General features: G+C 51.0%; 10 protein-coding genes across 10 annotated transcripts; 6 read left to right on the top strand and 4 right to left on the bottom strand.

Moving 5' to 3' along the window:
- Window positions 1-1,237: 1,237 nt before the first annotated feature.
- Window positions 1,238-2,100, bottom strand: BDV14DRAFT_176188 (uncharacterized protein). The gene is made up of 3 exons (XM_073769224.1): window positions 1,818-2,100; window positions 1,488-1,750; window positions 1,238-1,426 (listed from the first exon to the last, which is right to left on the bottom strand). Exons 1-3 carry the CDS (start codon window positions 1,998-2,000, stop codon window positions 1,327-1,329), a joined length of 546 nt encoding a protein of 181 aa, XP_073626663.1. The 5' UTR covers window positions 2,001-2,100; the 3' UTR covers window positions 1,238-1,326.
- An 809-nt stretch (window positions 2,101-2,909) lies between these two features.
- On the top strand, window positions 2,910-4,447 carry BDV14DRAFT_83800 (uncharacterized protein). Its single transcript, XM_073777646.1, has 3 exons — window positions 2,910-3,204; window positions 3,255-3,654; window positions 3,709-4,447. Exons 1-3 carry the CDS (start codon window positions 2,943-2,945, stop codon window positions 4,358-4,360), a joined length of 1,314 nt encoding a protein of 437 aa, XP_073626662.1. The 5' UTR covers window positions 2,910-2,942; the 3' UTR covers window positions 4,361-4,447.
- A 382-nt stretch (window positions 4,448-4,829) lies between these two features.
- Window positions 4,830-6,112, top strand: BDV14DRAFT_209782 (zinc-dependent alcohol dehydrogenase family protein). Its single transcript, XM_073775736.1, has 2 exons — window positions 4,830-5,041; window positions 5,087-6,112. Exons 1-2 carry the CDS (start codon window positions 4,874-4,876, stop codon window positions 5,987-5,989), a joined length of 1,071 nt encoding a protein of 356 aa, XP_073626661.1. The 5' UTR covers window positions 4,830-4,873; the 3' UTR covers window positions 5,990-6,112.
- Window positions 6,113-6,363: 251 nt separating this feature from the next.
- On the top strand, window positions 6,364-9,056 carry dppIV (prolyl dipeptidyl peptidase DppIV). Its single transcript, XM_073769223.1, has 2 exons — window positions 6,364-6,548; window positions 6,618-9,056. Exons 1-2 carry the CDS (start codon window positions 6,543-6,545, stop codon window positions 8,931-8,933), a joined length of 2,322 nt encoding a protein of 773 aa, XP_073626660.1. The 5' UTR covers window positions 6,364-6,542; the 3' UTR covers window positions 8,934-9,056.
- A 9-nt stretch (window positions 9,057-9,065) lies between these two features.
- On the top strand, window positions 9,066-11,536 carry BDV14DRAFT_176183 (uncharacterized protein). The gene is made up of 3 exons (XM_073769222.1): window positions 9,066-9,654; window positions 9,704-11,353; window positions 11,416-11,536. Exons 1-3 carry the CDS (start codon window positions 9,109-9,111, stop codon window positions 11,488-11,490), a joined length of 2,271 nt encoding a protein of 756 aa, XP_073626659.1. The 5' UTR covers window positions 9,066-9,108; the 3' UTR covers window positions 11,491-11,536.
- A 583-nt stretch (window positions 11,537-12,119) lies between these two features.
- BDV14DRAFT_190789 (uncharacterized protein) lies at window positions 12,120-12,960 on the top strand (the record flags this gene model as incomplete). Its single annotated transcript, XM_073771382.1, has 4 exons — window positions 12,120-12,173; window positions 12,226-12,267; window positions 12,330-12,779; window positions 12,847-12,960. The coding sequence occupies 4 exons, from the start codon at window positions 12,120-12,122 to the stop codon at window positions 12,958-12,960; spliced, it is 660 nt and encodes a 219-aa protein (XP_073626658.1).
- Window positions 12,961-13,509: 549 nt separating this feature from the next.
- On the bottom strand, window positions 13,510-21,631 carry BDV14DRAFT_190788 (type I polyketide synthase; the record flags this gene model as incomplete). The annotated part of the gene is made up of 15 exons (XM_073771381.1): window positions 13,510-14,367; window positions 14,417-14,879; window positions 14,927-15,270; window positions 15,321-15,395; window positions 15,452-15,733; window positions 15,824-16,639; window positions 16,693-16,718; window positions 16,774-16,870; window positions 16,919-18,224; window positions 18,255-19,539; window positions 19,589-19,979; window positions 20,108-20,199; window positions 20,255-20,378; window positions 20,428-20,791; window positions 21,015-21,631. The coding sequence occupies 15 exons, from the start codon at window positions 21,629-21,631 to the stop codon at window positions 13,510-13,512; spliced, it is 7,140 nt and encodes a 2,379-aa protein (XP_073626657.1).
- Window positions 21,632-22,277: 646 nt separating this feature from the next.
- Window positions 22,278-23,644, top strand: BDV14DRAFT_209771 (male sterility protein-domain-containing protein; the record flags this gene model as incomplete). The annotated part of the gene is made up of 1 exon (XM_073775735.1): window positions 22,278-23,644. The coding sequence occupies one exon, from the start codon at window positions 22,278-22,280 to the stop codon at window positions 23,481-23,483; it is 1,206 nt and encodes a 401-aa protein (XP_073626656.1). The 3' UTR covers window positions 23,484-23,644.
- A 134-nt stretch (window positions 23,645-23,778) lies between these two features.
- Window positions 23,779-24,294, bottom strand: BDV14DRAFT_201659 (uncharacterized protein; the record flags this gene model as incomplete). Its single annotated transcript, XM_073773815.1, has 1 exon — window positions 23,779-24,294. One exon carries the CDS (start codon window positions 24,292-24,294, stop codon window positions 23,779-23,781), a length of 516 nt encoding a protein of 171 aa, XP_073626655.1.
- A 32-nt stretch (window positions 24,295-24,326) lies between these two features.
- BDV14DRAFT_201658 (class I SAM-dependent methyltransferase) lies at window positions 24,327-24,644 on the bottom strand (the record flags this gene model as incomplete). Its single annotated transcript, XM_073773814.1, has 1 exon — window positions 24,327-24,644. One exon carries the CDS (start codon window positions 24,642-24,644, stop codon window positions 24,327-24,329), a length of 318 nt encoding a protein of 105 aa, XP_073626654.1.
- Between the last annotated feature and the right edge of the window lie 1,739 nt (window positions 24,645-26,383).

Genomic DNA, 26,383 nt, shown 5'->3' with positions numbered 1-26,383 from the left:
GAATGCCACGCTTCTCGGCGCTGCGAGGCCATCGACATGGACTCCTTCCTTAATTCTGTCGTTCGAACTCCTGCATCTTAGTCTACTCAATACTCTTTTCCTCAGACAGTGCGTAGAGCAGCAATTGCATCCTCCATGGTTCGACCGCTTGGCAGCAGCCGTACCTGACAGCACCTCGCCCCTTGCAGACCCAGAAAGCCACGCCATGGAAAACCCTACCTGTCGGCCCTCGAAAGCGCCCATAGTCTCGCCTCGGCCGCCGGACTTCCTTCGTCCGTCCGCTTCACAGCAAACTCTGCATCGCAGTGCTCGCCTCACCTACAACAAGACCATGTCTGGAACCGAGATCAATTTGAACGTCCCTTGCCTCCAGAGTCCAGATCCATACAATAACCTTACCTACCCAACCATGACACATAGCGGAGAAACCCCACGTCGCCATCGATTGCCTTTGCCGGTTGCTCGCTAAAGATCCCTCGGTACCATGGAACAGCCCAGTCTCACGTGCTGTTTGTGCCTGGCGTGTATGCCTGAGGCTTTAGTGGGGGCTGCGGAGTTGCTGCGGAGTTAAGGTTTACTCAGCTGGTGGGGCACAGTGGCAAATTGTCGGGTCCCTCTTCCTCGGGCGATGTCGGACACGGAGTCCTCCGGAGTTCTGCCGGCCCAGGTTGGTAAGCAGTCATGTGACTGGCAGGGTCTGTTGCTGAAGTCTGACACACGTGATTTGGTCTTCTGTAGACTAGTTAGACATACCTAGTACAGAGTAGAGGATGCTGTTCTCTTTGGGATGTTGGAGAAAGTATTCTACTTCAGCTAAAGGCGTAGACATTCCTCCCTTGTGGCAACGACGGCTTCGTGGTGAAGAGTGAAACACGGGCAGTGACGGGACCGAGTCAGCGTCCGAAACCGGTAGGTGCTCCCGCGGGCGGCGATGGAACATTCGCGACACAATAATGTGGCTGGAAGTCTGGATGGCGTTGAGATTCTGGACATGAGATGAAGCAGACTCTAGATCTAAAATAGCCAATCGCTTGGTTTTACCATAGTTGTTGCACGCCTAAAGTGGTTTAACTCCGCAAAATTTGAACCAAAGTAGGGTTTTTGTTGCGGTGGTGGATATATATATTCTGGAAGGGTCTATGTATTCCAAAGTATCTATGACTGAGCATTACCACTTTGATAGTAGTAGCATGAAGTATCAGGTATTAGACATTATATATTAGACATTAAACATTAAAGTCGCAGTATACTGCTGTAGAGGACATATCATCATCTAACATAACCATCAAAAAGCATCATCATCTCCAAAGTCATCCGTACAATCATCTAAGCCGCATCCCCAACAACCTTCTTCTCCCCACGCTGACCCTTCCTCAAATTATCCGTAGCCCTACAAGCCATAACAAAGAGAGTAAAGTGAATAATCCTATAGACACCATTAGCAAGACCCAAGAAGGTACCATCATTATGATGAATGTGGGACGTACACAGCCAAAAACAACATCGCCGTCCCGAAATGCTCAACATTCGCAACTTGCTTGCCGTTACATTCTCGACCTGCCATATTCCCACACGAGTACCCATCGCCAGAATAATAAGGCTCATGCAGCGCAAGGTAAATGCACACCGTTACAAGAGGCGCCGCCCACGCAAGGAGGTCGAATGTCACGGAGAGGGCGGGGTGCAGTGTTACTGGGGTCGAGAGTTCAACGGGGATTATGATGAGGGACCAGATTAGGGTGTATTCGATCTATATCCGGTAGCAATTAGATACTGTGATGGGTTTGAAGCGTAAGGGGAGAGGGGGGTCGGCTTACCGTCCCCGTGACAGGCGCGATAACATGATTACCTAGATCTGAGGTCTCGACTATATTTCCGTCGTGATTTCCCTGGGACCAGCCAAAGGCGATCACTGAGGCTAGGGAGGCGATGAAAGCGACGAAGCGCAGGGAGAGCGTAACCCGGTGAGAGCGCCATTTGATGCTTGCTGGGTTTTCCATAGTGGGCGAAGTAGAAGTATCGAAGTTGATTAGGGCTTAAATTATGTTGTATATTATGTGGTGTATATCCAAGTGATAACTCTGAGAAAGTAACTTCGATGGACATGGGCAGATCTATATATCCCTTTATAACCAACCGCAACCACTGCCCGATACCACCTGCCTTGGGCCTCAGCGGGCAGTGCAGCGATCAGTCGATCAGCCAAGATCTACAGCGTCAGCAGCAACTCCCGAGCGGCTCATATTCCCCAGAACCAACAACAAGAAGAACCCTCGCCTGCGGGGTCCAGTAGGAGGTGGCATTGCTCCTGTCGCCAAATCGTACGTGGAGTCGGGCAAGGGAGGCTTGCTGGCCGTTCAATGGGTCGCAGGGGAAGATCACCTCCAAAATGCGGCAGACGAGGAGGCTATACCTCGCAAGACCTTTACTCTGTAAATCTCACCCGAATGAGATCTAAGTTCAGGGTCCAAAAGGGCCTTGGCCGATGTCAGTAAGACAGTGAAACGTGACATCATATCATGGCTGTGCTTCATACTTCGTTGGCGCCTAGGCAGCATTTTTGAACGTGGAATAACGCTGCGCATCCAATGAACAGCAGAAAGAGGATGATTTTTCGCTCTCACTGCCCTCAATGTTTTAAGTCGTTGACGCGCCTTGCTGGTCGCTGAAAAGGCAGATGCGTTGATGCCTCAGGCTGCAAAGCGACTACAGGGCTCGCTGGACAAGGGGCCTCTAAGCAACCGAGACACCAAGAATATGCTCCTCAGGATAAAGTACTGAGAGGTGCTCGTATTGGCATAGCGAAAGTGTAATATACTCAGAATCAGCCAGGAGTGGATTAATAATCCGCTAGCCTCCAACAAGCTGACTGCTGACTGCTGACACCCGCGCAGCTACAGATGTCAAATGTAGTACATTGTGCGACTGGAACGTCTGAAAACATGGAGTCCGGAGAGCTTACATTTCTCAATATCACTGGGGCGTTCCTGCCTGGAGCAGCATCCAAGCGGATGAGGGCCCATGTCACCAGAGCCAACTTTGCCAAGAGACGTCAGCGTCTTGCTGACGGGGAAACCGAGACAGGGCAGAATGCAAAGAAGAAGCAAAGAAAAAAGAGACAAAAGACTACTGCATCTGTAACAGAGTCTACAGAGTCGAGATCCTTGGTGGAGTTTGGAACAAGCAGTATTGATGCCGCGGGCTGTACGTATATGACCCCTGATGTAGTGGATGCTATAGAACTAACGCTCTAGTCCGCGACCTCCAAAACCTCCTCTTCATAGAAGGAAGTTGCCGCGCACGCACCCTAAGCGAAGCAACCTGGTTCAACCTCATCATCTCTGATCCCGCACTTACACAAGCAACGCTCGCCGTCGCCATCTCACAGTGGTCCCCCGACAGCTCATGGCAAACAAAAGCAGACGAGCACAGCTGTATAGCTGTAACTTTGATTAAACAGAGAATTACGTCGACGATAGCGTCGCAGCCAGATGGGGTTCTAGGGGCCGTCATGACCATGGCGTTTGGGGCGGCGCTGGCGAGGGATGCGATTGTTTGGGAGGTCCACGCGGAGGGTCTTGCACAGATCATCAAAGAACGCGAGAAGAAGAGCCCGCTTGGTCTTCCTACGTGGTTCCTTGACCTGATTGTTGAGTTTGTGGCTACCAATACTAAGGGAATTTGAGAGCACGGCTGACTATTCCCCAGGGACTCGATCAATGGGGTCTTTGGATTCCCGCGCGGGTGGCATCCCAGCGTTACAGATGCATTGACCGGCTATCACGATCATAGAATCCCCGAGTTATCCGAAATATGCAGAAGCGTTATCCGGCTGCGCAAGGTGATAGCCTCCCACCATAGACAGCCTCTGCACGATACAATGGTTGCGACGGAGATCGAGGAGCCACTGGCCAGACTTCACTACGAGACGCGTGCCCTGAGAGACACTGGCACCCCCCACGTTGATGCCGCCGCACGAGCAATTGAGATAGCCCTCTATGTGCTCTGGCCGTCTCAGACAAGTGCCCACCTGACACTCCTGGCCGGTCAGCTGAAGAAAGCTATATGCAGGTTCCCAATCAGGCGCTGCGCATACATGGACTTTACTTCGTATCAGCTAATGATCGGGGCTATTGCTGCTGGAGAGGGGTCCCCAGTCAGGACCTGGTTTGTGGAAAAAGTGACAGAAGCAGTGCGCTGGACGCAGAACCGCGGTTGGGTTGAGCCATTGAGTGTGCTGGAATGGGGTCTCGAGCGTGGCGAAGACGATGATCTGGCCGAACGATTCAGGGCTCTGTGGAGAGAGATACAGAATGGAGAAGCGATGCCACATGCCAAGGGCTCCATAGGATGCTGGTAGAGTGCCTATGAATTTGTCAGATAAAGCGAGCCGCCACAAATGGGCATGGCGAGCGGGACTCGGATGTTGCCAGAAATATTGATCGAGGTGCAGAAGCACAGAAAATCATAGAATGATCTCAATTGTTAAGATAAATAGAGTAGCCAATTGTAGTCATGGGTGGTGATTAGCGGGGAATAATGGAGTACTGCAGGCTGCAGCCCAGCTCAAGCGCAATCTGATTTTCCTAAAAGGGTAAATGAGATGTTAGCCCAGACCCAGTCAAAACATCACCACCTGAGAAACCTTCGGTGCTGAATAATGTTATCGCATACTCAGATCGAGGAAATTGTCAAATTGATTTCCCCAATACGGAAAATGAGAATGGGACGAGAATGAGGAGACTGTTTTCTGCTGCCTGGGGGAGTCTATAAAGGGCTTCTTCGTCCACAGAAACAAGGATGTATCTCAACAAACATTCTCCTAAAATCTTCCATACTTTCATATCTCATTACCCTCACCTAAACTATAATTATGGCTAGACAGTGGATTCTTACCGGCCAAGAAGGCTTCGAAAAGTCCCTCGAATACCAACAGGGTATCAGCATCCCCTCAGCAAAAGACTTGGCTGCCAATGAAGTCCTTGTCAAACTGTACGCTGCTAGTCTGAACTATCGCGAACTGGTGATTGCCGGCCCAATGGTACGCACACTCGAACACTATCGCAATGCATACTGACTCTTCCAGGGTATCAACGGACCGATCAATCCACCTGTGATTCCCGGCTGTGACGGCGCCGGCATAGTCGAAGCTGTTGGAGCGGCTGTCCGCGACTTCCACACAGGAGACCGCGTCGTAACACACGCTTCACCTAGATCCGTTGACGCAAGAGGAGACGACGCACTCCCTGCGATCGCCGACGCCATTGACTGCCTCGGACAAGGCCCCGACGGGACCCTGCGATCTCATGCTGTCTTTACTGAGAACGGCCTCGTTCACGCTCCGAAGACGCTGGACTGGTTGACGGCGGCTACCCTTCCATGTACATTCCTCACGGCATGGAATGCTCTGTTCGGTCTGGAGAGTAAAAAAGCAGGATCTGGTTCTTGGGTGCTTGTTGAAGGTACTGGGGGTGTCAGCGTAGCTGTCCTACAGGTAGCTGTCGCAGCAGGAGCCACTGTCGTCGCCACGACATCCTCCGACGAGAAGGCCAACCGACTCAAGTCCCTGGGCGCATCCCACGTCGTCAACTACCGCACCAGTCCAAAGACCTGGGGTGAAGAGGCGCGAGCCCTAACTCCAGGCGGAAGAGGCTTTGACTTTGTCATTGACATTGGCGGGAACGAGACTTTCCCTCAGGCCCTGGCTGCTGTACGCGTGGACGGAATTCTTTCTGTGACAGGAGGCGTCGGTGACAGTGCTGCGGAGCCTGTGCCGCTGTTCGCTGCCATGATGCATACTTGCATCGTCCGAGGAATTTTGGCTGGAAGTCGCAGCCAGTTTAGAGAGTTGGTGAAGTTTATTGATGAAAAGGGCCTTGTGCCGGCGGTGGACGATGTGGTGTTTGAGCTTGCAGAGGCCAAGGACGCGTACCGGAGGTTGAAGGAGAAGAAGCATTTTGCCAAGGTTGTTATTCAGATTGATCATTGATCTGAATGAAGTCGTGAATAGTTGTATTAGTTGTTTTGTTGTGTTGTGTTCAATCTATACAATGTCACGTGCCTGGGCTCGTATTGCGGTCTCTGTTGTTCTTCTTCTTTTCTCTTCTCTCTCTCTTCTCTCTTCTATCATCACCGCTAAGATGGCGCAGAATGGCGCAGTCCTTGGCATGCTACCTCGGACATGTTATCGCCAGCGCTGACCAGTTCCTGAGCAGCGATTCCCTGCTTTAATCTGGCCAAAGCCTTGGGTTGCAGCGCTAAGCACGCGATGTCGCTGATCGCGCCTTCTTTCTAGACGGTTATCGCCGGTCCTGCTGCAGCCATGCCTTGGCACTCTGTTCCTGACTGATTGCGATGGAGATCAACCCATTCTGGGCCAATGTCCATGTCGCCTGATAAGCTGGGGGTATGTTTTTGCTGCGGGGGGCTGCACCGCGTTCAATCGCGTCGCTGTGCTTTAAATTGCGCTCCTTCGCCTGCTTTCTTTGCCTTGCGATTTCCGACCAGGCACGGAGTCAATTGCTGACAGCCTGACGCGCAAAATGAAGGTATGACCTCAATTGAGTTCAATTGTGTTGTCCGAGTGTTTCATTGTATAGCAGTGCTAAGATGTGCAGCTTTCCGCCCTCTCCCTCCTGCTGGTGAGCGCCTCCCAGGTCAGCGCTGTTCCCTGGAAACCGCGCGAACCCAGAGCGACCGGATCAAAGCGATTGACATTCAACGATACCGTCATCAACTCGGCGCTCTCTCCCTCCTCGATCTCGGTCCAATGGATTGCGACCGAGAATGACGGCGAGTACGTCTACCAAGAGTCGGACGGAAGCATCGTGATCGAGAGCATCGTCACGAATCAGTCGCAGACCATTGTCCCGGCTGAGGAGATACCGACCGATGCATACAGCTACTGGATCAGTCCGGACCTGTCATCGGTGCTTTGGGCGACAAACTACACCAAGCAATACCGCCATTCGTTCTTCGCCGACTACTATATCCAGGATGTCGAGACATTGGAGTCTGTGCCGCTAGTTGAGGATCAAGCTGGAGACATTCAGTACGCCGAATGGAGCCCAACCAGCGACTCGATCGCGTTCGTTCGTGGAAACAACTTGTACACCTGGGTCGATGGGACCGTGACTGCGATCACTGAAGATGGCAGCCCTGATCTGTTCAATGCTGTACCCGATTGGGTCTACGAGGAGGAGATCCTAGGAGACCGATATTCCTTGTGGTTTTCGCCCGATGCTGAGCTCATTGCGTTCCTCACCTTCAACGAGACCGGGGTCAAGACATTTACCATTCCCTATTACATGGACGACCAGGAGATCGCACCTCCGTACCCCTATGAGCTTGAGATCAGATACCCCAAGGTCTCTGAGACGAACCCCACAGTCCAATTGAACATCCTTGACTTGAGCGACAACACGGTTTCGGCAATCCCCATTGATGCGTTTGACCCGAGTGAGTTGATTATCGGTGAAGTCGCCTGGGTTACCGATGCCCACTCTGCCGTCGCTGTCAAAGCATTCAACCGTGTCCAGGATCAGCAAAAAATTGTCATTGTTGATACTGCCTCTGGTGAGACTAGTATCGCCCACGAGCGAGACGGAACCGATGGCTGGCTAGACAACACGCTTTCAATCACCTATGTTGGCACCCTCGGCTCAGGAAACTCGTCCGGTGACTACTACCTGGAACTGTCCGATCACTCGGGATGGGCGCACCTCTACCTCTACCCGATCGCTGGCGGCGACCCTATTCCTTTGACCGAGGGCGAGTGGGAAGTCTCTAGCATCCTCAGCATTGACCAGGAACGCGAGCTGGTCTACTATCTCTCGACACAGCACCACAGCACCGAGCGTCACCTGTACTCGGTATCTTACAACACCTTTGAGATCAAGCCTCTTGTTGACGACAATGTTGCGGCATACTGGAGTGCCTCATTCTCCGCCAACTCTGGATATTACATCCTTACATACTCGGGTCCAGAGGTGCCATACCAAGAGCTCTACTCGGCCAACGAGACCGCTCCAATTCGCACTCTCACCGACAATGCAGAGCTGGTCGAGGCGCTGAAGGAGTATGCGTTGCCCAACATTACCTGGTTCGAGCTTACCATCCCGAGCGGCGAAAAGTTGAACGTGATGCAGAGGCTGCCCGTTGGCTTCTCACCAGACAAGAAGTACCCGGTGCTTTTCACGCCGTATGGTGGCCCTGGAGCTCAAGAGGTTAGCAAGAGGTGGCAGTCTCTTGACTTCAACGCCTACATTGCTTCTGACCCCGAGCTCGAATATATTACTTGGACGGTTGACAACCGCGGTACTGGTTACAAGGGCCGTGAGTTCCGGTCTCTGGTAGCCGAGCAACTGGGTAACTTGGAGGCAGTCGACCAAGTCTATGCTGCCGAGCAAATTGCCAAGCGTGCCTGGGTCGATGCCGACCATATTGCGATCTGGGGCTGGAGTTACGGTGGCTATTTGACAGGCAAAGTCCTTGAGACTGACAGCGGTGCCTTCTCACTGGGTCTTTTGACCGCCCCTGTTTCGGACTGGCGACTGTACGATTCGATGTATACTGAGAGATACATGAAGACTCTTGAGACGAACTCAGATGGGTACAACAGCACCGCTATCCGCAAGACCGAGGGATTCAAGAACATCGCAGGTGGATTTCTGATCCAACACGGTACTGGCGACGACAATGTTCACTTCCAAAACTCCGCAGCTCTTGTTGATACCCTGATCGGAGCCGGAGTGACGCCCGAGCAGATGCAGGTACAGTGGTTTACCGACTCGGATCACAGCATCAACTACAACGGAGGAACAGTCTTCTTGTATAGACAGCTGGCGCAGAGACTCTACGAGGAGAAGCAGCGGACAGAAGAGGAAGGTCATCAATGGAGCAAGAGAACCATCGGCCATGGCTGGTCGGAATAGTGTACATAACTGTACATAGCACAACGGCATAGTTGCACTGCTTACATAATTCACCGACCCCGACTCCGACTCGGCCTCGGTCTTCGGGGTTAACTTGTCATCCTTCGCTCTTTCCTTTCTTGCTCTTTCTTCGTACCTTCTTAACAAGGACCGGACCTAGTGGCTACCTACTGATATGGCCGACGATACACCCAGGAAACGGCGGCGTCCAGCCAAAGCGTGCGAGCAATGCCGCCAGCGTAAAGTGCGCTGCGACCCGAAGCTGCCCTGCGGACCCTGTATGCGCGCAAAATCATCGCTGAACTGCTCATATAAAGATGCTCAACCAGAGACTCAGCGTGGTGATTATAGAGTGCCACTTGAGCCAGCTAGGCCTCGCGAACAAGCTCGAAATGTCCTGACTCCTTCATCACTAGCTGATGGTACACCCAACGACGACCTACACCAGGCTGTCCGGGACATACAAGCACGGTTGAACTCTCTCGAGAAACAGACATGCCTTGCTAGTAGAGAGCGTGATAACGGTCCTGGTCTAAGAGAAGAGCTACGGGCTTTGACATCAAGACTTCAGACACTCGAAGGTCAACTGACCACCAGTTCTCATGCCGTGTTCCCTGCACAAGACCGTTACTCCATCGGCGCAATACCCCCACGAGTGCGCCCCTCCGCGCGCAAAGCGAAGTTTCTCGGTCCAACGCATTGGTGTAACAAGATGGACCAGGTACATCCCTCGCAACCTTCTCGGAGCATAAAGTGACTAACCCCTGTAGCTGGCCATCGCAGAGATGCTTGGTAAATCAGAGCCGGATCCTTCTCTGGAGCCACTCAAAAGCAATGCCCTAGGAACAATCAAGGAATGTCGAGAGCTTCGGCAGAATATCAAGGCGCGGCGCTTTGTACGCCTTAATGAACCCTTGCCCGACCTGCGTAGCACGGTCCCTCCGAGAGAAGAGTGTGACGAGCTAGTGCACTGCTACCTGCGGACGTTTGAATCTATCTACCGGATTATTCAAGTCCCCTCTTTTTGGACAGAATATGAAGAATTCTGGAGAAAAGAGCACACGAATTCATTCACCTTTCTCATCAAGCTCGTGCTTATTCTTGCAATCGGAACAGTATTCCATTCTAATAAAGAGAATACTACCCATGAGGAGCAACGGCTTGTCCAGAAATGGACGTTTGCCGCACAGTGGTGGCTATCTGGACCCTCAGAAAAGAGCACAGTCAGCATAGATGGCCTCCAAGTAATGTGCTTGCTCCTGGTAGCACGCAAAGCCTGCGGCCTAGGACCATCACCCTGGTTATCCGCCGGCTCTTTAATGCAAGCCGCCATGACTATGGGGTTGCACCGTGACCCCTCATGCTTCTTTTCCCTGTCGACACTGCAGGCCGAGATGCGACGTCGACTTTGGGCAACGGCGCTCGAGTTGGTACTTTTGGAATCGCTTGATTCAGCGACGCCTATCCTTGTTCCGGCGAATTTCGACACACATGCACCGTTGAACATTGATGACAGGGAACTTAGCTTCTCTGTGGCTGCAGACTCCTTGTCTAGTTCCAGCGATCGAGTAACGGATACATCCCTCCAAATACTCTTGCACGACTCGGTTAAACTTCGGATGCAAGTCCTGAAATTCATACACAATTCACAGGGTTACTCCTACCAAGAAGCCCTCAACCTAGGAGATCAATTGTGCGGTCGCTGCCGAAAATCTGCCGCATTCTTCCGATCTGCCGAAGGAGACCAAGGAAGGTCACTCGAGTTAACAGAATTCCACGCCAACTTCGTCAACATACATCTACACCGATTAAAATTAGCCCTATATGCGCCCTTCATAGTACAGGAAAGAAACAACCCACAGTACTATTTTGCGCGCAAAGTGAGTCTCGAGTCTGCAATCATACTTGCTTCCCACGCCGGGACACCCAACTCGCCTTCTGAGATACAAGATGACCTCATGCGTCTTTGTATCCGGGGAAAGGGGTCTTTCAAGGGACCGCTCAATTTAGACGTTATATCGACACTGGGACTCGAAATCATCACGCAGATGGAGGAAGATTGCACTTCCAGTCTGAACGGCGATAGGTTGGACAGTTTCGCTGAAATCAACCGCAATCACCTCATTGAAAGCCTCCAGCGCATTCTATCCCCTCTACACCATATAGTTGTCACCGGAACACCAAGCATGAAGCGCTTGGCTCTCCTGTCTGCAGTACTAGGTCAGATCCGCGCCATGAGAAAAGGCCAGGATGTGAAGAGAGCTGTGTATGAAGCCATCATACAAAGCTTCAAGGATTGCTACGAGGCGTTGCAAATGAGTTTAGAGTCTGAGGAAAGGCAGAGGATGAATTATGGAACGGATGGACAAGTGCTTGAGATGTGCGATCCGATGCTAACAGCTGGGAATATGGATTTCGAAGTAAGTTTGTGAATTGCGCTTTGGGTTGGTGTTGGGATCGGAACTAATTGTTTATTTTTTAGGATTTCTTTGATATGGACCTTCAGGGTTTGTTTCCTTCGGAACTGGGCGGGGATATTTCGTCGCTTTTGGGTTGACATTGCTCATGAATACCGCATGGATACCATTCAGATCATAGTTATGGCATGTTTGTAAAGGGTCAACGGCCCTCCGTAGCTCAAAGGAGCCAGTCGCTGCTCTAGAGAGAGCACAGCCCAATGACGACAGCCCAGCACAGCGCCAATTTTCCAATAACATGAAGCTGATCCTGGAACTTTCACCGTTCGACGTCGAAGCACAGAATGAATTGCGCCATGGAAGGCTAGCCAGGAACGCGTCAGGAACCACTTGTCTGAGAGCGACGTCGACCGCTGGCCAAGAGCTGCCGGCTTGGGCCCGCCAGGATCCCCCCCTGGCCGCATTAGGGTTGTCCTCCGAGATATTATATAGTCTGTAGCGGAGACAAGAAGTGGACAAGAATCATGAGATAAACCGAGTATATTTAGCACGCCATTGAAATGGTTAAGTAAGTTGTTCTTGTAGTGTCTCCAAGAAGGGCATCACATGAAGCCGGTGTCATGCTCTGACTTCGGAGACCTCGGAATATAGGGCTCTCTGTCAACACAATGTAAACTCGAGAATGGGAGTATAAGAAGATACATGGATATCCCTAATATTCCATGAGAGATTTCATTTATCCAATTTTTCCAATAGCCAACCAACCACAATGGCAATCCCATCAGACATAACACTCAAGACCCTCAATGGGTCCTGGACACTGGTACGCAACCAGGCGATTCCTGCACTCCAGAAAGCCCTAACAGAACAATCAGGATAAATCCGTCTCCGACTCCTCGGACTCGATTCTACGCCTCGTACGTACCCCATCCTCTCCCTTTAAAACCACCTAACCAGACAATAAACTAATAAAACATAGCAAGGCGTCTCCTGGCTAACCCGCAAAGCAATCTCCGCCGCAACCCTAACACTGCATTTCACCTCATCCAGCATTGAAACCGAGGACGGCACCGAAATCCCGCAGTTGACGATGCGCCAAACGTTAACGGGTGGTATCCCCGGGTCCACTGAAGAACGGGTCATGGATTGGGTTGAACGGATGAGATCAAATCATGTTTATGGGGATGTACTTTCTAAAAGTAAACTTGTTAAGGGGGTAGAGGGGGAGAGTGGTGCTGTGAAGCCTGAGATTGAAGTCCAGTCCAGTCTGAAGGATGAAGGGGTTAAGGGAAAGATTAGGGAGTTTTTGACGGGTGGAACGGGTTATCTCCCCACTGCCAGTGAGGAGGACGAGAAGAATAAGGACCTTGCAGATCTATACATCCACGACTTCGGAAGAAGCGAGAAGAGCGGATGGACTGTTGAGCAGGTATGGCCTCAAAGATCCCATAACAGCCCTCAATTTGGAAAGGGCGAATAGTAGCTGACTTGCATAGATCTGGGCCCTTGAAACCATCAACTTCCAGTCATACCTCACCAGACGGATTGCAGCAGTCAGAGGAGACGAAGTTGAGCTCGCGCGGCTGGTGTACAAATTCTATGGCCTGTAAATCCTATAACCAACTCGAAGAGAAGACAAATTTCCATGTGGTCATACCGGTCTCAAGAAACAGATATACTCATGTCCAATACTGATTTTGTCTGTGTTTTCTCTGATAGACGATATTGGATGGTTGATTCTCGGATTTAAGGGTATAGCAAGAAATCCAATATGGAAAGAGCGACCCTTTCTCACTTCTTCCTCGTGGACTCGACGAAAATGTAAACAAAGTAACAACGAAGGAGCGACCCATCGTATCTGACTCATATGTAGCCACCCATAATGGGAAGGTACAGCTGCTCGACTAGGAGAGGAGCGACCCTCTTCCAACAGGATGCCAGACGGCAGCCATATGGGGTTGTACTGTGCTGTCCCCAGTGAAGATGTACCATAGACATTCGGACATGTTAGTGGTATTCAAGATTCAGTAACATCGAGCACAGCAATTCAGAAGAGCAAAAAGTCATATTGATTCAGTCTGCCAACAACCATAACAAAATATCTCCATCCTGGATAAGAAGAACTAGAAAAGAACTAGATCATGCGACAAAAGTAAAGACTAAATAAGGTTATATCTCTTTTTCATCCCATCAATAGCCAGATTTACCAATCCTTTGACGTTTCCTGCTGCCGTAATATCACTCAAGCTAATCTGCACACCTAGTCTCTTCCTTGCCCATGCCCTAGCCTCGATAGCAATCAGCGAGTCAATCGGAATATTTGCCAGTGTCTTCAGATCAACCTTTCCAGCTGGTGCTTTGGACTTAGTTGTCGGTGACTTGATCATTATTCCCACTTTCTGGATAAGAAAGTCTTCTGTTGCAGGGCGGTTGAGGATTTCAGGGTCCGAGTCAACTTGGGCCACGAACTCGACTATATCATCGACGCCGGTATTATTGTCCTGTTGGCGCTGTGCTCGATTGGAGAGAATTGACATCCGGATATCACCCCGTTGACGGATATAAGTGGCTGTAGAGTTCAAACCGAGAATGATATGGTTGAGGTCAGAACGGTTGCTGCGAGATTTGTCTGGGTTCGGTGAGTGGTATATCAGGGCCTCTATGGCATCAAGAACCTCTTGCTCTTTGATAAAGCGCCACTCGAGCCGAGCGCTGAAGCTCTTGATTAACTCTGGGCTGCGGCTGACGTAGCCTATATCTGCCACTGGTCCAAGATCGATGACAGAGGCAGGCTGGCCGAGGGAATGCCGGTGCTTGGCAAGGGTATGGATGAAAGTGTTTGCTGCTGAGTAGTTGCATTGTCCAGCCATTCCAATAATACCAGCTACTGAACCGAACATTATGAAGAAGTCCAATGGCGTTTGTTGGAAAGCCTGGTGCAGGTTCCAGGTGCCATCGACCTTTGCCGTTAATGGGACCTTCCAGTCTTCAAAGGTCATGTTTTCGAAGGCTATGTCCTATCATAAAGATTAGTATAGTTTGGTATTGGAGGAGTTTTCTATTCACCTTCAAGGCCAGTGCCAGTTGAACGATCCCCTTTATGGGTTTGAGGCTTGCACCAATAGCTTTCTGGATATCAGCCATCTCCGACGCAGACCCCTTGACGAACACAACATCGCATCCTTGACATTTAAGCTCTTCAGCAAACTGATGATGGGCCTCGTTCTCGCCGGCGCTCCGCGAAAGATAGACCAAAGAGCGAGCGCCCTTCTCAACCATCCAGTTCGAAAGCGCTTGCCCTAACCCACCCAGTCCGCCACAGAGCAGGTATGCGCTTTGAGGCGAAAACTTGATTTCCGCACGTATTTCCCTTGTTGGTAGTTTGCTCACGTCTTCCGGCATCTTGACGAGTATTTTCCCGATATGCTGTCCTGTTTGCATATGCCGGAATGCCCCAGCTACATCCGACGCGTCGAAGCAGGTCACCGGTGCAATTGGACCAACAAGACCTGACTTTACGGGGATGGAGCTGATTCTAGTTAGCAGTTGGTAATCTATAAACGGATAGAGACATACAAATCCGCTGATTGATCCGCAGCCTCATCCATGTACTCTCCAAGATCCATGGTGATGAATGACCTTCGATCAACGAACCCCTTCATTGGCAGCATGGCGTCGGCAAGGACATCTCGCCTGCTGATATCAAACATCGTACCACCAGGGGCAACGCAGTCCCATGATGTCCGGAGTAAGTCGCCGCTGAGAGAGCTGAGAACAATGTCAACTCCGCGCCCATTAGTCTCACGCATCAAGTCCGGATAAAATGAAGAGTCTCGAGATTGGAAGATGTGTGATCGGGGTATCTCAAAAGTGTCTATCAAGTATTGAGCTTTTTTCTCACTGCCGACCGTAGCATATATCTGATCGAGGTTAGAGACAAAAATCACTTGAAGCCTGAAGAGTCACTTACTGTTGCTCCTATGCCCTTGCATATCCGGATAGCAGCTATACCGACACCGCCAGCGGCTGCATGAATCAAGACGGACTAAAAGTTACGGACTATCAGTACACCCCTGACCAAATGTTTGACTCATTACGTACCTGTCCCTTTCGAAGATTGCCGAGTCTCAGTAAGCATTGGGCCGCCGTTAAGGAGACAATGGGCGACGTTGCGCCCTCTTCTAATGACCACTCACTGGGAAGTGGTATGACCCTCGCAGCTGTAACCTTGACATGCGTTGCAAAACAGCCTGGCCCAAGGAATATGACCTTGTCTCCCTCGTGAAGGTTTGACACTCCAGGGCCGACCGACTGCACTATACCGCTGCCCTCTAGGCCAAGCTGGTCGGGTGTTGCGATCAGACCTAGAGCGGTGATGATATCCTGAGAATGTCAGAAACCATGCTTTTTTGTCATAAGGATAGTAATAAATACTTTGAAGTTAATCCCGATATACGCGACCTTGATCAAGACTTCACCTTCACCAGGCGCGGCAATGTCATCCTCTCCCCAGAACATAGAATCCAAAAGCCCAGTAGACTCAATGCCCAGTCTCCTCGGAGTGACATCTTTCGGTGGACTCTGAAGCTCCTTTTCTGGCGTTGCAGCTCCGAACCTTGCCACGTGGACGACACCATCGCAAACGGCGTACTCTTCTCTTCTCGACTCTTTGGAAGGCTGCACCTGACACATGTGCTCGTGGATGCGCAGCAGCTGTGAGACCGAGCTATAATCAAAGTCCTCAAGATCAAATATCGAAAAGTCTTTCCCGTCAGCGTTCGATTCGCCGTGTAAAGCCCGTAGGAAGCCGTGGATTAGACCATAACGCGGATCGCCTGATGTAATTTGTGACATTTTGGTGACCCATAAGACGCGTTTCACGATCGGGCTGAGAACGAAATCCTTAAATTGTTGGAATTTAGCTTGAGTAATGTCGAATAGGAACGGCCCTGTTGCGTCGAGGAGTGAGATAATGTCTGCTTCGACTGTAGGTGGCTGATCTAGGGTACAAGTATTGACTTGATACCCGGCTTTCTGGAACCCCTTGATGACGTCGAGTGCCCATTGAGGCTTTTCAGCAGGAACGAGCAGGTTTATCGCACGCAGCTCAAGTGGTGGGACCGGAGAGGTTGATATCAGATTGACAACTAGACTTGATTCCTCGTGGATTGCAAAATCGATGCCATCCAGCCCAGCAGACTTCATCTCTTGTCGCCATCGGTCGACTGATACGTACGGTTTATCGATGCGCTGGTCGTTTTCACCTACCCACCAGCCGGGCAAAAGACCCTAAACCTGTAGTAAGTACTGGTAGATAAACCTTGGAATCATGGCAAACATACAAAGATGTACTCGGCTGCCCTGCATTCTATGAGGATACTGTTAGAGCACTGTGAAATCGTGTATAGAGGCCGAGGACTTACCCTCCGCCAACTCCTGAAGGAACAGGCGGCCCCCGGGGGCCAGAAGTGATTTGATGTTTGATAATGAGCGATGTAGGCTGGGGGTTGCGTGGATGACCTGAAAGTGTCAGTCAAAGGCAACATAGTAAGACAACTTCATGCGCACGTTAGATGCAATGATCAGATCATAAGTCTCTAGCTTGAAGCCCTGTTGTGCTGGATCTTCAGTAATGTTTAGAACACCGTACTCTATAGCTTCATAACGTGAGAACCGTTCCTTTGCAGCTGCAAGGAATCCCGCAGAGACGTCTGTGAAGGTATACCGTGAGTAAAGTCGACTTCCATCAGGCGCATGCAGATAGTCCAAGAATCGAGCAGTCGCACTGCCAGTTCCAGCTCCCACTTCGAGGATATTGAGTTCCGGATTCGAATGTCCCAAGGTCGCAAAAAACTTATGACATGAGTCGAACGAAAGAAGGAAATCATAGACATCTTTTAACCCATCGTCTTCCATAAGAAGGTGAAGGGCATTGCAGGTTCCCTCAAACACACCGGCGATGTTGTCAAGAACGCGTTGCATGCATGCCACTATGGGCCATACGTCGGGATATTCATCCGCCCTTTCTTTCATCCAGCTCATCATATCCTGCGGTGTCGAAGAGTCGAAAGGGCAGTCGGCTGCCAGGCCAAAGTCGGATAACCGCCAGACACTCTGGGTCTCTATCCTGCTCTGCCCCATCCGCAGCCATCGCTTGTACTTGAGAAGATGCTCCTCTGTGGGCTCCACGTCCTTGACACTGGCCGCCGTCTCTGATATGTAGAGGTCGACCAACCTATCGCGTAGCTCGCTCTCGAGAGTTCGTGACGGTGGCGGCTTTGCCATGGTTGGAGGGGGTAAAAAGTCAATATGTGGCATCCACACCGGCCTGGCAGCGAGATCACTTTCTTGTTCCGCGTTCTCGTCGCCAATGACGTGAAGTCTCATCCCCCGAATAGATAGCACAGTCTCATCTGCCGACCTGGCTGAGAGGTCTCCCAAGATAAAGCCTCCCTTGCCGGGGTCAGCCTGGGCCTGAACGTGAAGCTCCTCGGTTTCCGGACAGATAGTAATGTCTTCGAAGAGAACAGGAAGGCTCTTGATATTTATGTTGCGTGCGAGGCCCTTGAACATCGCCACAGATAGAAGCTGGAGGCATCTGTCGATTGTTGTTGGATGCATGACATATCGACTTGGGGAGACCTTGGTTACTTTCACGGTCGCTGTCGCTTCATGCCGGAGTGGATCTGCGTAGATATCATCCAAACCGCGGAATTCTCGGTTGTAGTCCATTCCTACTTCCCGTAGCGCTTTATACCATGTGGCAGATGTGACACGTCTTCTGAGGCCGATGGGATTGAGGGTCGATATATGCGACCGAGCCCAAGACGGGGTGAGTCGGACCTGCCCAGAGCACACTTTCGTCGTCTCGTCGCTCTGTACAGCAGTGATTGAGAATTCGTACCAATCTGAATCCTGAATATCAGATACCCGAGAGGGTCGTAGGTTAGTGATCAACTCCACATTTTCGTTGCTATCAAGGAACAGCGCAAATTTTAGGAGCAAATGGCGGATTTGGTAGCTCAGACCGGGTGAGGATGTAGCTTGCTGGATGGCTTCGCCTGCCATAGCAATGTATCCTGCTCCAGGGAATAAAGTCTTGCCCATCACTCTGTGTCCATACAGCCAGGGAGCATCATCGAGCCATAGTGTGTTTCGCCATGATGGTTCAATATCTGTTGACCCAAGGATCCTAGTGCCTAGAAGCTCATGGTGGGGATACTTGCGTTGTCTCCAGGCTTCCACCGCAGGTGTTTGATTCCAGTACTTTGTATCGTGCTGCCAAGGATACACGGGAAGGTCGACAAGATGCCTCCCAGGACCATTGATTGCTCGTAAGTTTACAGGCGCGCCGGTGTTGTAAAGATGACCGGCAGTGTACAGCACCGATGTAGCAGGATCTTCTCCCCGAACCAAAGACGGAATGTACGAGCAGGATTCCCCATGTTTGTGCTCAGATAGTAATTGCCTTAATGGTCCAGATAGGGCTGAATGAGGTCCTATCTCCACAAAAACACGGTTTATGGCCTCTTCCTCCGAGTTCAAAATGGCCTGGGTGGCGGTCAAGAACAGAACAGGTGATTCCAGGTTCTGTCTCCAGTAGCTGGCATTCAGTTGGGAGGGATCTGTAATCTGGGAGCTCGTCACCGTAGAGAAAAGTGGTACCATTGCCGAGTCGGTCTTTGCAGCCAGCCCGCGAAGAGCCGTCTCATAGTGGTCAGAGACATCCTGCATATGGGGCGAATGATAGGCCTTGTCGACACGCAGTGGTCGGCAAAGGACGTCAGGGTCATCTGATTTTATTTTCTCGAGTATCAGGTCCAATTCGTCCTTGTCACCAGATAAAGTGACACTGTGTTGACTGTTCTCACAAGCAACAACTACGCCCTTGACAAGATAAGGGGTGACTTGTTGGCGGCCCATGCCCACTGCGGCCATTCCACCTTTCCGTTGGACCTTCTGCAAAACTCTTCCCCGATGATACGCTATCCTGATGGAGTCCTCGGCTGTTATAGCGCCCGCAGAATAGGCAGCTGCTATCTCACCACTGGAGTGGCCAATAACTGACGCTGGGTTAATTCCCCATTCCGCAAGTAGGTCAACGATTGCAATTTGAACTGCGCAGCATAAGGGCTGTGCAAGCTCAGCTTTATTCAACTCGGCCGGTGTACTATCTTTCGATAGGAGATCTATTATCCCATCAGTATGTGCCGTTACTTTGTGGCCAGCGATGCGAACCTTGTAAACTCCACGTTGGGGGCTCCTCAAGGGCTTGAAGAGAACGGTCGAGGAGCCGAATACTTCTTCGAGCAACGTCAAAAGAGGTAATCAAGGTCTTCCCCATTGCCGGCCACTGCGCTCCTTGCCCAGTGAAAACGAATGTTATCTCAAGAGGGCTTTCGCAGGTGGTAGTGCCAATACTAAACGACGTGCTCGGCAGTGACTCCGACCCCAGAGCAAAAGCTCTCTGTGGCAGATGTTCTCGACGCTCGCCAAGAGTGAATGCAAGATCTTGAAGTCTATCGGAGTGCCGTTGTAGGTAAGTCTCAATGCCCTCTACTCTCCTGCGGATGGACGTCTCGCTGTGCGCGGAGGCCACAAGCAGGCGTGGATGCGACGGGCTTGGTTGCTGCGGCCTATCTCTATCATGTATACCATGGGATGATGCAGACTCTATAATAACCTTTGCCAAGTTAGCTATTTGATCCAGGTACACCACTCGTGTGAGATACTGACATGTACGTTTGTCCCTCCAACGCCAAAGTTGTTCACACTGATCCTCTCTTTTCTGCCTGCTGGCCAAGGTGTCTCTTCTTTCGGTACAACGAGGCCTGCGCTTTCAAAGGGAACTATAACAACTAGGTCAGACATTTGGCAGTCATAATGATAGTAGAGTAGAGATACTTTTCGGGTTCGGCTCCAGCATATGGATGTGCGGTAGCAAGGTCTTTCTCTCCAGGGACACCACTGCTTTCATTAAACTTGTAATCCCTGACGTGCCTTCCGAGTGTCCGAAGTTGGGCTTGACCTGTTTCAATAAGTCAGAGCGATATACAAAGAAGTATTGGACAACTGACCGATCCAACATGGATGCCCTTGGGAAACACATTTGCCACGGCGGTCATCTCAGCAGTGTCTCCAGCCATTGTCCCTGTTCCATGACACTCAAAATACGCAGTTTGGTCGATGTCGTCGATGTTAGCCTTTTTATAAGCTTGTCGAATGAGCTCTTCCTGAGCGTCCGCTGACGGAGTAGACAAGACCAAAGTCCGTCCGTCGTTATTTACAGTCGTGGCTCGGATGACAGCTCGAACTACATCTCCATTGCGTACAGCTTCATCTAATGGTTTCAGTAGAACTGCATTCACTGCCTCTGCACGACCAAACCCATCTGCCGAAGCATCAAATGTCTTGCATCGCCCATCGGGGGATAGAACACCGCTGTTGGATAGATTCATGTGCAGAGTAGGAGTGAGGATGAGGTTTGCGCCACCCACGACCGCAGCTGAACACTCGCCTGAGTAGATGTCCTGACACGCTTCATGCAGTGCTACCATTGACGCCGAGCAAGCCGTTTCAACTGTTAGGCTGCCTGGCATCAGTTATTGTGTCACCGCTGATACTCTGTACCTGTATTTACTGCAGGAACAATGAGAGCACTTACGTGGGTCCATGTAAATCAAGATTCCATGCAATGTAGCTGGATAAAAAGAAACTCCCTGCTGCGGCTCCTACCATGGGGTTTCGCTGCTGGCCGTCCTTGAGCGTCAACTCAGACCAGTCCACTCCCCACGCTCCGATATATGTTCCTATCTTCTCTCCACGGTATGTCGTCTGACCTGCATTTTCGAAGCATTCATAAACGACCTCTAGTAGCTGCCTGGCGCGTGGGTCTGATCCAGCAGCCTCAATATCAGACAGGCCAAAGAAAGAGGTATCCAGCGTGGCAACATCATTGTCAATAAAGTAGGCCTTCTGATTTTTCATCGAAAAGGCCACTTCTCCCTCGTTGTGAAAACCATCGATATTGAACCGGGATGCCGGGACAGAGCATAGTCCATCTTTCTTTTCTCGAAGAAATTGGTACATCGCAGGCACAGAATCGACGCCACCAGGTAGTCTAGCTGCCATGCCAACAATGGCAATAAGGGGAGGACTCTCGTGTTGGTGACCACCTGGTTCTTTAGGGGAAGGTGCGACATAGGGTTGTTGAGTGACCGAGGTCCCATTAGGAACGCGAGGCTGGGATGCCTCATCCTCGGTCTCCCCATTCAAATCCATCGGGCCCAGCAGTGGCAGTAAAAATGGTGGCTATTTGCTTCGGCCGTGGCCGCAAGTCGCAGATCAAGGTTGAAGGGACGAGGAAGAGCTCTCACGGTAACGCATGGATTGACGCACGAGCGTTGGGTTGGAGCCCTTGGATGTTATATCTGGCAGGAATAATCCTCGTCGCTCCTCCCCCACGTAAGACACACTGGCCTCTAATTGTGACACCGACTTTGACTTTTAGAACAGCCAAAGCACGCTGACAACCTCCGCGGTCTGTCGAATCGGAGTATAGACACCAGGCAGCTGTCGAACAATGCGTGGGGGATCGCATGCACCGACGTTGCATTATAGGTCACGGCGACCTCATGGTTACCTGCTATTCTAACGGGAAACTTTTCACGAAGCTCCGTATGGCAATTTGATGCGCTGCATTACACACCTTCGGATGTTCGCGCAACATCCGCTGTACCCCCCGAGGGACCACCCTGCTTGTCTTAAGCAATAAGGCACCAGCAGTGGCTCGTACCATTCCGCCGCATTGAGCTTCCGATCGTGAGTGTCCCTCTCCCGTCTCCCTCCCGTCGGATTACGACAGCTAATTTTTATTTTGTCCCTTTCAGTGAACCTCCTGCGGATCGAGTTTGCCATCATAACCGCTATGGAAGGTGCCACACCAGCCGACGACCAAACGAAACGATTCGAGAATCAGATTGTCCTTCTTACCGGTGCCACTGGCAGTCTCGGGGGATGCCTCTTATACAAACTGGCCTTGCGATTGCCGACCAAAAAGATTTATGCACTTTGCCGGGGATCTGTCCGCGATGCGGTTCGCAAATGGGAGACCACGATGCCTCAGCAGATAGAGGATATTCTCGATACCGGAAAAGTGGAACTGATAACTGGTGATCTGGCAAAACCAGGCCTTGGGCTTGATCCCGTTATTCGCGAGAAATTGCGCGATGAAGTGACAACCATTATCAACACTGCTGCCAACATCTCTCTGGTCGAGAATTTGGAAAAGTCCGTCCGCGATAATTGCCAAACTGCGGTCGCGCTTTTTCAACTGGCATCTAGCTTCCATCAAGTCCAGCTCTTTGTTCATTTTTCCAGTCTCGCCGTAAATAGCTTCCTCTCAGGGGGGACTGTTGAGGAGCGCTTGTATCCCGTTCCGAGCCCTGCCCTGGACTCAGCAGACGATTCTGTAGGACACCCAGGAGCAGATCCTTCTACACTTCAACTGGATGAACGGTACGCTTGGCCATATGGGCAAGCCAAACATCTAGCAGAGCGCTTACTTCTCTGTGAGCCCTCCCCGATTCCAGTCCTCATCATCCGCCCAGCGGCCATCGGACCAGCAATTGCAGAGCCTTCTGCTCTTTACGGGCCAGACAAGGCTATTCCCATGCACACATTACTTCTCTGCTTCAGCATGAGTGATCTCAACCGCGTCGGGACGACTGACCATGTCTTTGAAGAGGTCCCAGTTGACCTCGTAGCCAACTGCTGTCTTCTTCACATTGCTGCCAAAACAACCGGCGTTGTTCACTGTGCCTCGCCCTTGTACGTCAGGAAGACTGCCGCAGAGATCATGTCAACCGCGAGGGAATGTATATCACCAACCGAGATAGCTGCGCTCTTTCGCGACCCCCGCCCGTCGACAGCGCTGATGTGGCAGAACAAGTACAAACTGGATAATATAGACCAGCAAACGTCTTGGCAGATTGACTGCCATCGCTCAGAGTACCAGAAGAGGGTCACTGGCCCATTGGCTCTTGTTCCGGCGAAACATGACTCGCAGTTACACTTGGAGAGGCGGATTCGAAGGATGTATCGAGTGCTGGCAGACGGCAATGGAGAGGCGTGAAGTTGATATGCTCTTTAGATGGTGGCTCTTGCCTACCTCTGGCAGTGTTGTGCATGTATTTCCTTACATGATTCTCATATATCGTGCCATTTCAAGCATCCTGACTGGTGCACCTAACTCGATCTAAACGCTGAGTACCTTAACCCTTGTCTCTGGACATGGTGTTACCTTGTCATAAACAATGTGAGTAGATTTTACGGAAAGGTGCAGGTGCAGCCGCATGAAAATCGGACAGTATTCTTAATGACACCTTACGATATCACGACGCCTAGAAAAGCCCGTCAGCCCACGGGCCTTACTTTTGAGCTATAGCAACCCAAGCAACCATTTCCAACGATGCTGTAGCCTTTTCATCAAAGCTAAGATCGTCTCTCAGTTCGATGAACCAACGCTCTTTGTCTAAACCACTCCAGCCATTGGTGACCTGCTCCAGAAACCCTGTCTTGAGTATGTCCACCAAATCCTCTCCATCCGCACCTCTGAATCTGACCACCTTTGTTTGAACCAGGATCTGATCCTTCCGGAATCCTCCCGCCTGGAGAGTACCAACCAGCATCTCCCTTGTGTACCATTCATTCGGCATTGGTGTCTGCCATGGGGCCGAGCCCTGTCGAGCAGCCAGCTGCGCCCTCTGTATGTGGGGAAGATACCCAAGGGTTTTCCAGGACGTGACGAACGCTGTCCCTCCATTCTTTAACGTCCGGTACACCTCACCCGCTGCTTTCTTGCCGTTAGGGAAGATTGGAAAGCCGAGGTTTGTGTATGAATGCGTGAAGGTGTGGTCGGGGTACGTCAATGCTTCAGCATCCATGACGGATATATCCAGTCTGCCGTCTCCCTGATTCAACCACCCATATGCTCTGCCTTAGCCCTGAACTTATCGACCATGCTCGGCGCAAGATCCGCCGCAAAAACACGAGGCTTTGATGCCCCCGACTCAAAGCGCCGTAGGGCTTCCGACGCAAGTATACCCGTTCCGCAGGCATTATCAAGTATGACCGACGAAGACGACTGCTTCGGCTCGAGGGCGAGTAGGTATTTGGCGAGTTCCCTGGTACAACCACCAGTCAGACGCTCGTAGACATCGCTGGCCTTATCGAACGCTGCTGCTGCGGTGCCAGGTCTCGGAAGAGGAAGAGGTGTCGCTGTCTGTGAGGCCATTGAATGTTACTAGGTGTCTATGCTGTGCGACGGTCTGCGTCATCAAAGTGATCTAGACCTACCTACCTTACACCGGGTTCGAACGCTCTTGATATATTGCCTTACGTCAGGGTACAGGGCGCTTAGACACTAGCTAGATATCGGCCAGTGTTGGTGCTGCGCCCGGATGACTGGGGACCTTGCTGTCCTCGTATTCGAATCATGGTGTTGGTTCGCTTCGTTGGCTTGGTGGTTGGTGGTTGGTTGGGTTGTGCTTTGATCTCTTCCTCGGCAATAGATTAGATGTCGATACTGAATAACTAAGGGTGTAGCCACCAAACTCCATCTCGTATTCGCTGAGCCTTGACGCGAAGTGCGCGTCACCATCTCATCAAGGGGCCATATCCCTTGATACGGTGCAAAGCCACTAGCCAATTCCGGCCTCATTATTAGCCCTCATAATCCGGTAGAGACATCCAATCTCTATGCAAAGACCCAGCTCAATGGTACAATAGTACACATCCAAGTAAGGATAACGCATCATCACCTTACCTCACCTGATTAGTCCCTCCCAGACCCTCCGACCCAGTACTGTTGACCACCGACATCGGCCGTCATCGGCAATGCTTAATCTCCGCTGATCCGGCCTGACTCGCTATGAGATGGTCTCGGTACCCAATCACCTTTACTTTTACACTGAATATGGATCTGCCAGATGCGTGGATTGGATACCCTCCCGTTGGTTCCGGTGGTTATCGGTGTCGCGAGTCGAGGGCTTACACTGTGGTGGCTAGAGGCGAGGGGGGGTGTAGGGATAGGAAGGTAGCTACGGTCGGGATTGGGAGATTGGAGGGTTGGGAGGGATGGGAATAAGGTATGGAATAGATGTTTTCTCTGCTGTTTTACGTAGGTAGAATAGTATTTGGAATAGAAACGGATCTAGTTGGTCTGCGCTAAGGTAGTCTATAGAGTACGTTGTAGGTAGGCTGGGATTATTGCACGCACAAAAATATATATCTGCTTGGGAGGCGACCTACACTACCGAGGATCACCACCATACTTTACTAGCTCGCACGACACAACTTAAGCTTAATGTACATTCTCTTAGCTAGAGAAGAGTGAGTTCGTATTACCATTGCTTTTCTAGACATATCACCTGCAATCGCATTAGTTCAAGGCATAACCTTACCTTGTTACTGTCGTGACCTCACCAACAACTCGCCACGGATACCCGAGCCCGACCTCGGCATCTACACCAGCACGCAACACACAAATCACGGCGTAGACTACTCTATAGGTAAGTTCCTATTTCCGAGGAACGTCAAGAGCCTAAAGACTAGATACTACTTCCGGAGCATTGTACGCATTGTACAGAAGCCGAGGACATCATTATCCACAAGCCCGCTCGAATCAAACAAATCACGCAATGGCGCCGGAATAGGATAGGACGGAGGATGAAGAAATGGATAGGTAAAGTACCTCTGGGATAGAGAACATATCGTATGAGTCTTTTCCTAGACCAATATACAGAATATTGATAATGTGAGCCCATATGGAAAGCATCCCGGACGGTGGTAACCACTCGGACGCCCTATCGCAGACACGCACAGGGGAGACTTCTATATGCGGAAAGCCCGAGACTTCTCCAGTCCAGCTCCAGCTCGAGCTCGCTAAGGATAGGCCAATATTGAGGCTATCCAGAAAAAATAATATCTCACCACGAACTATTGCAATTACGATATTTGATTTGAGGGAATAAG

This window comes from Aspergillus stella-maris, assembly GCF_047715825.1.
Source record: "Aspergillus stella-maris strain CBS 113639 unplaced genomic scaffold BDV14scaffold_39, whole genome shotgun sequence".
Lineage (NCBI taxonomy): Eukaryota > Fungi > Ascomycota > Eurotiomycetes > Eurotiales > Aspergillaceae > Aspergillus > Aspergillus stella-maris.
This window is presented reverse-complemented; position numbering and strand designations above follow the sequence as displayed.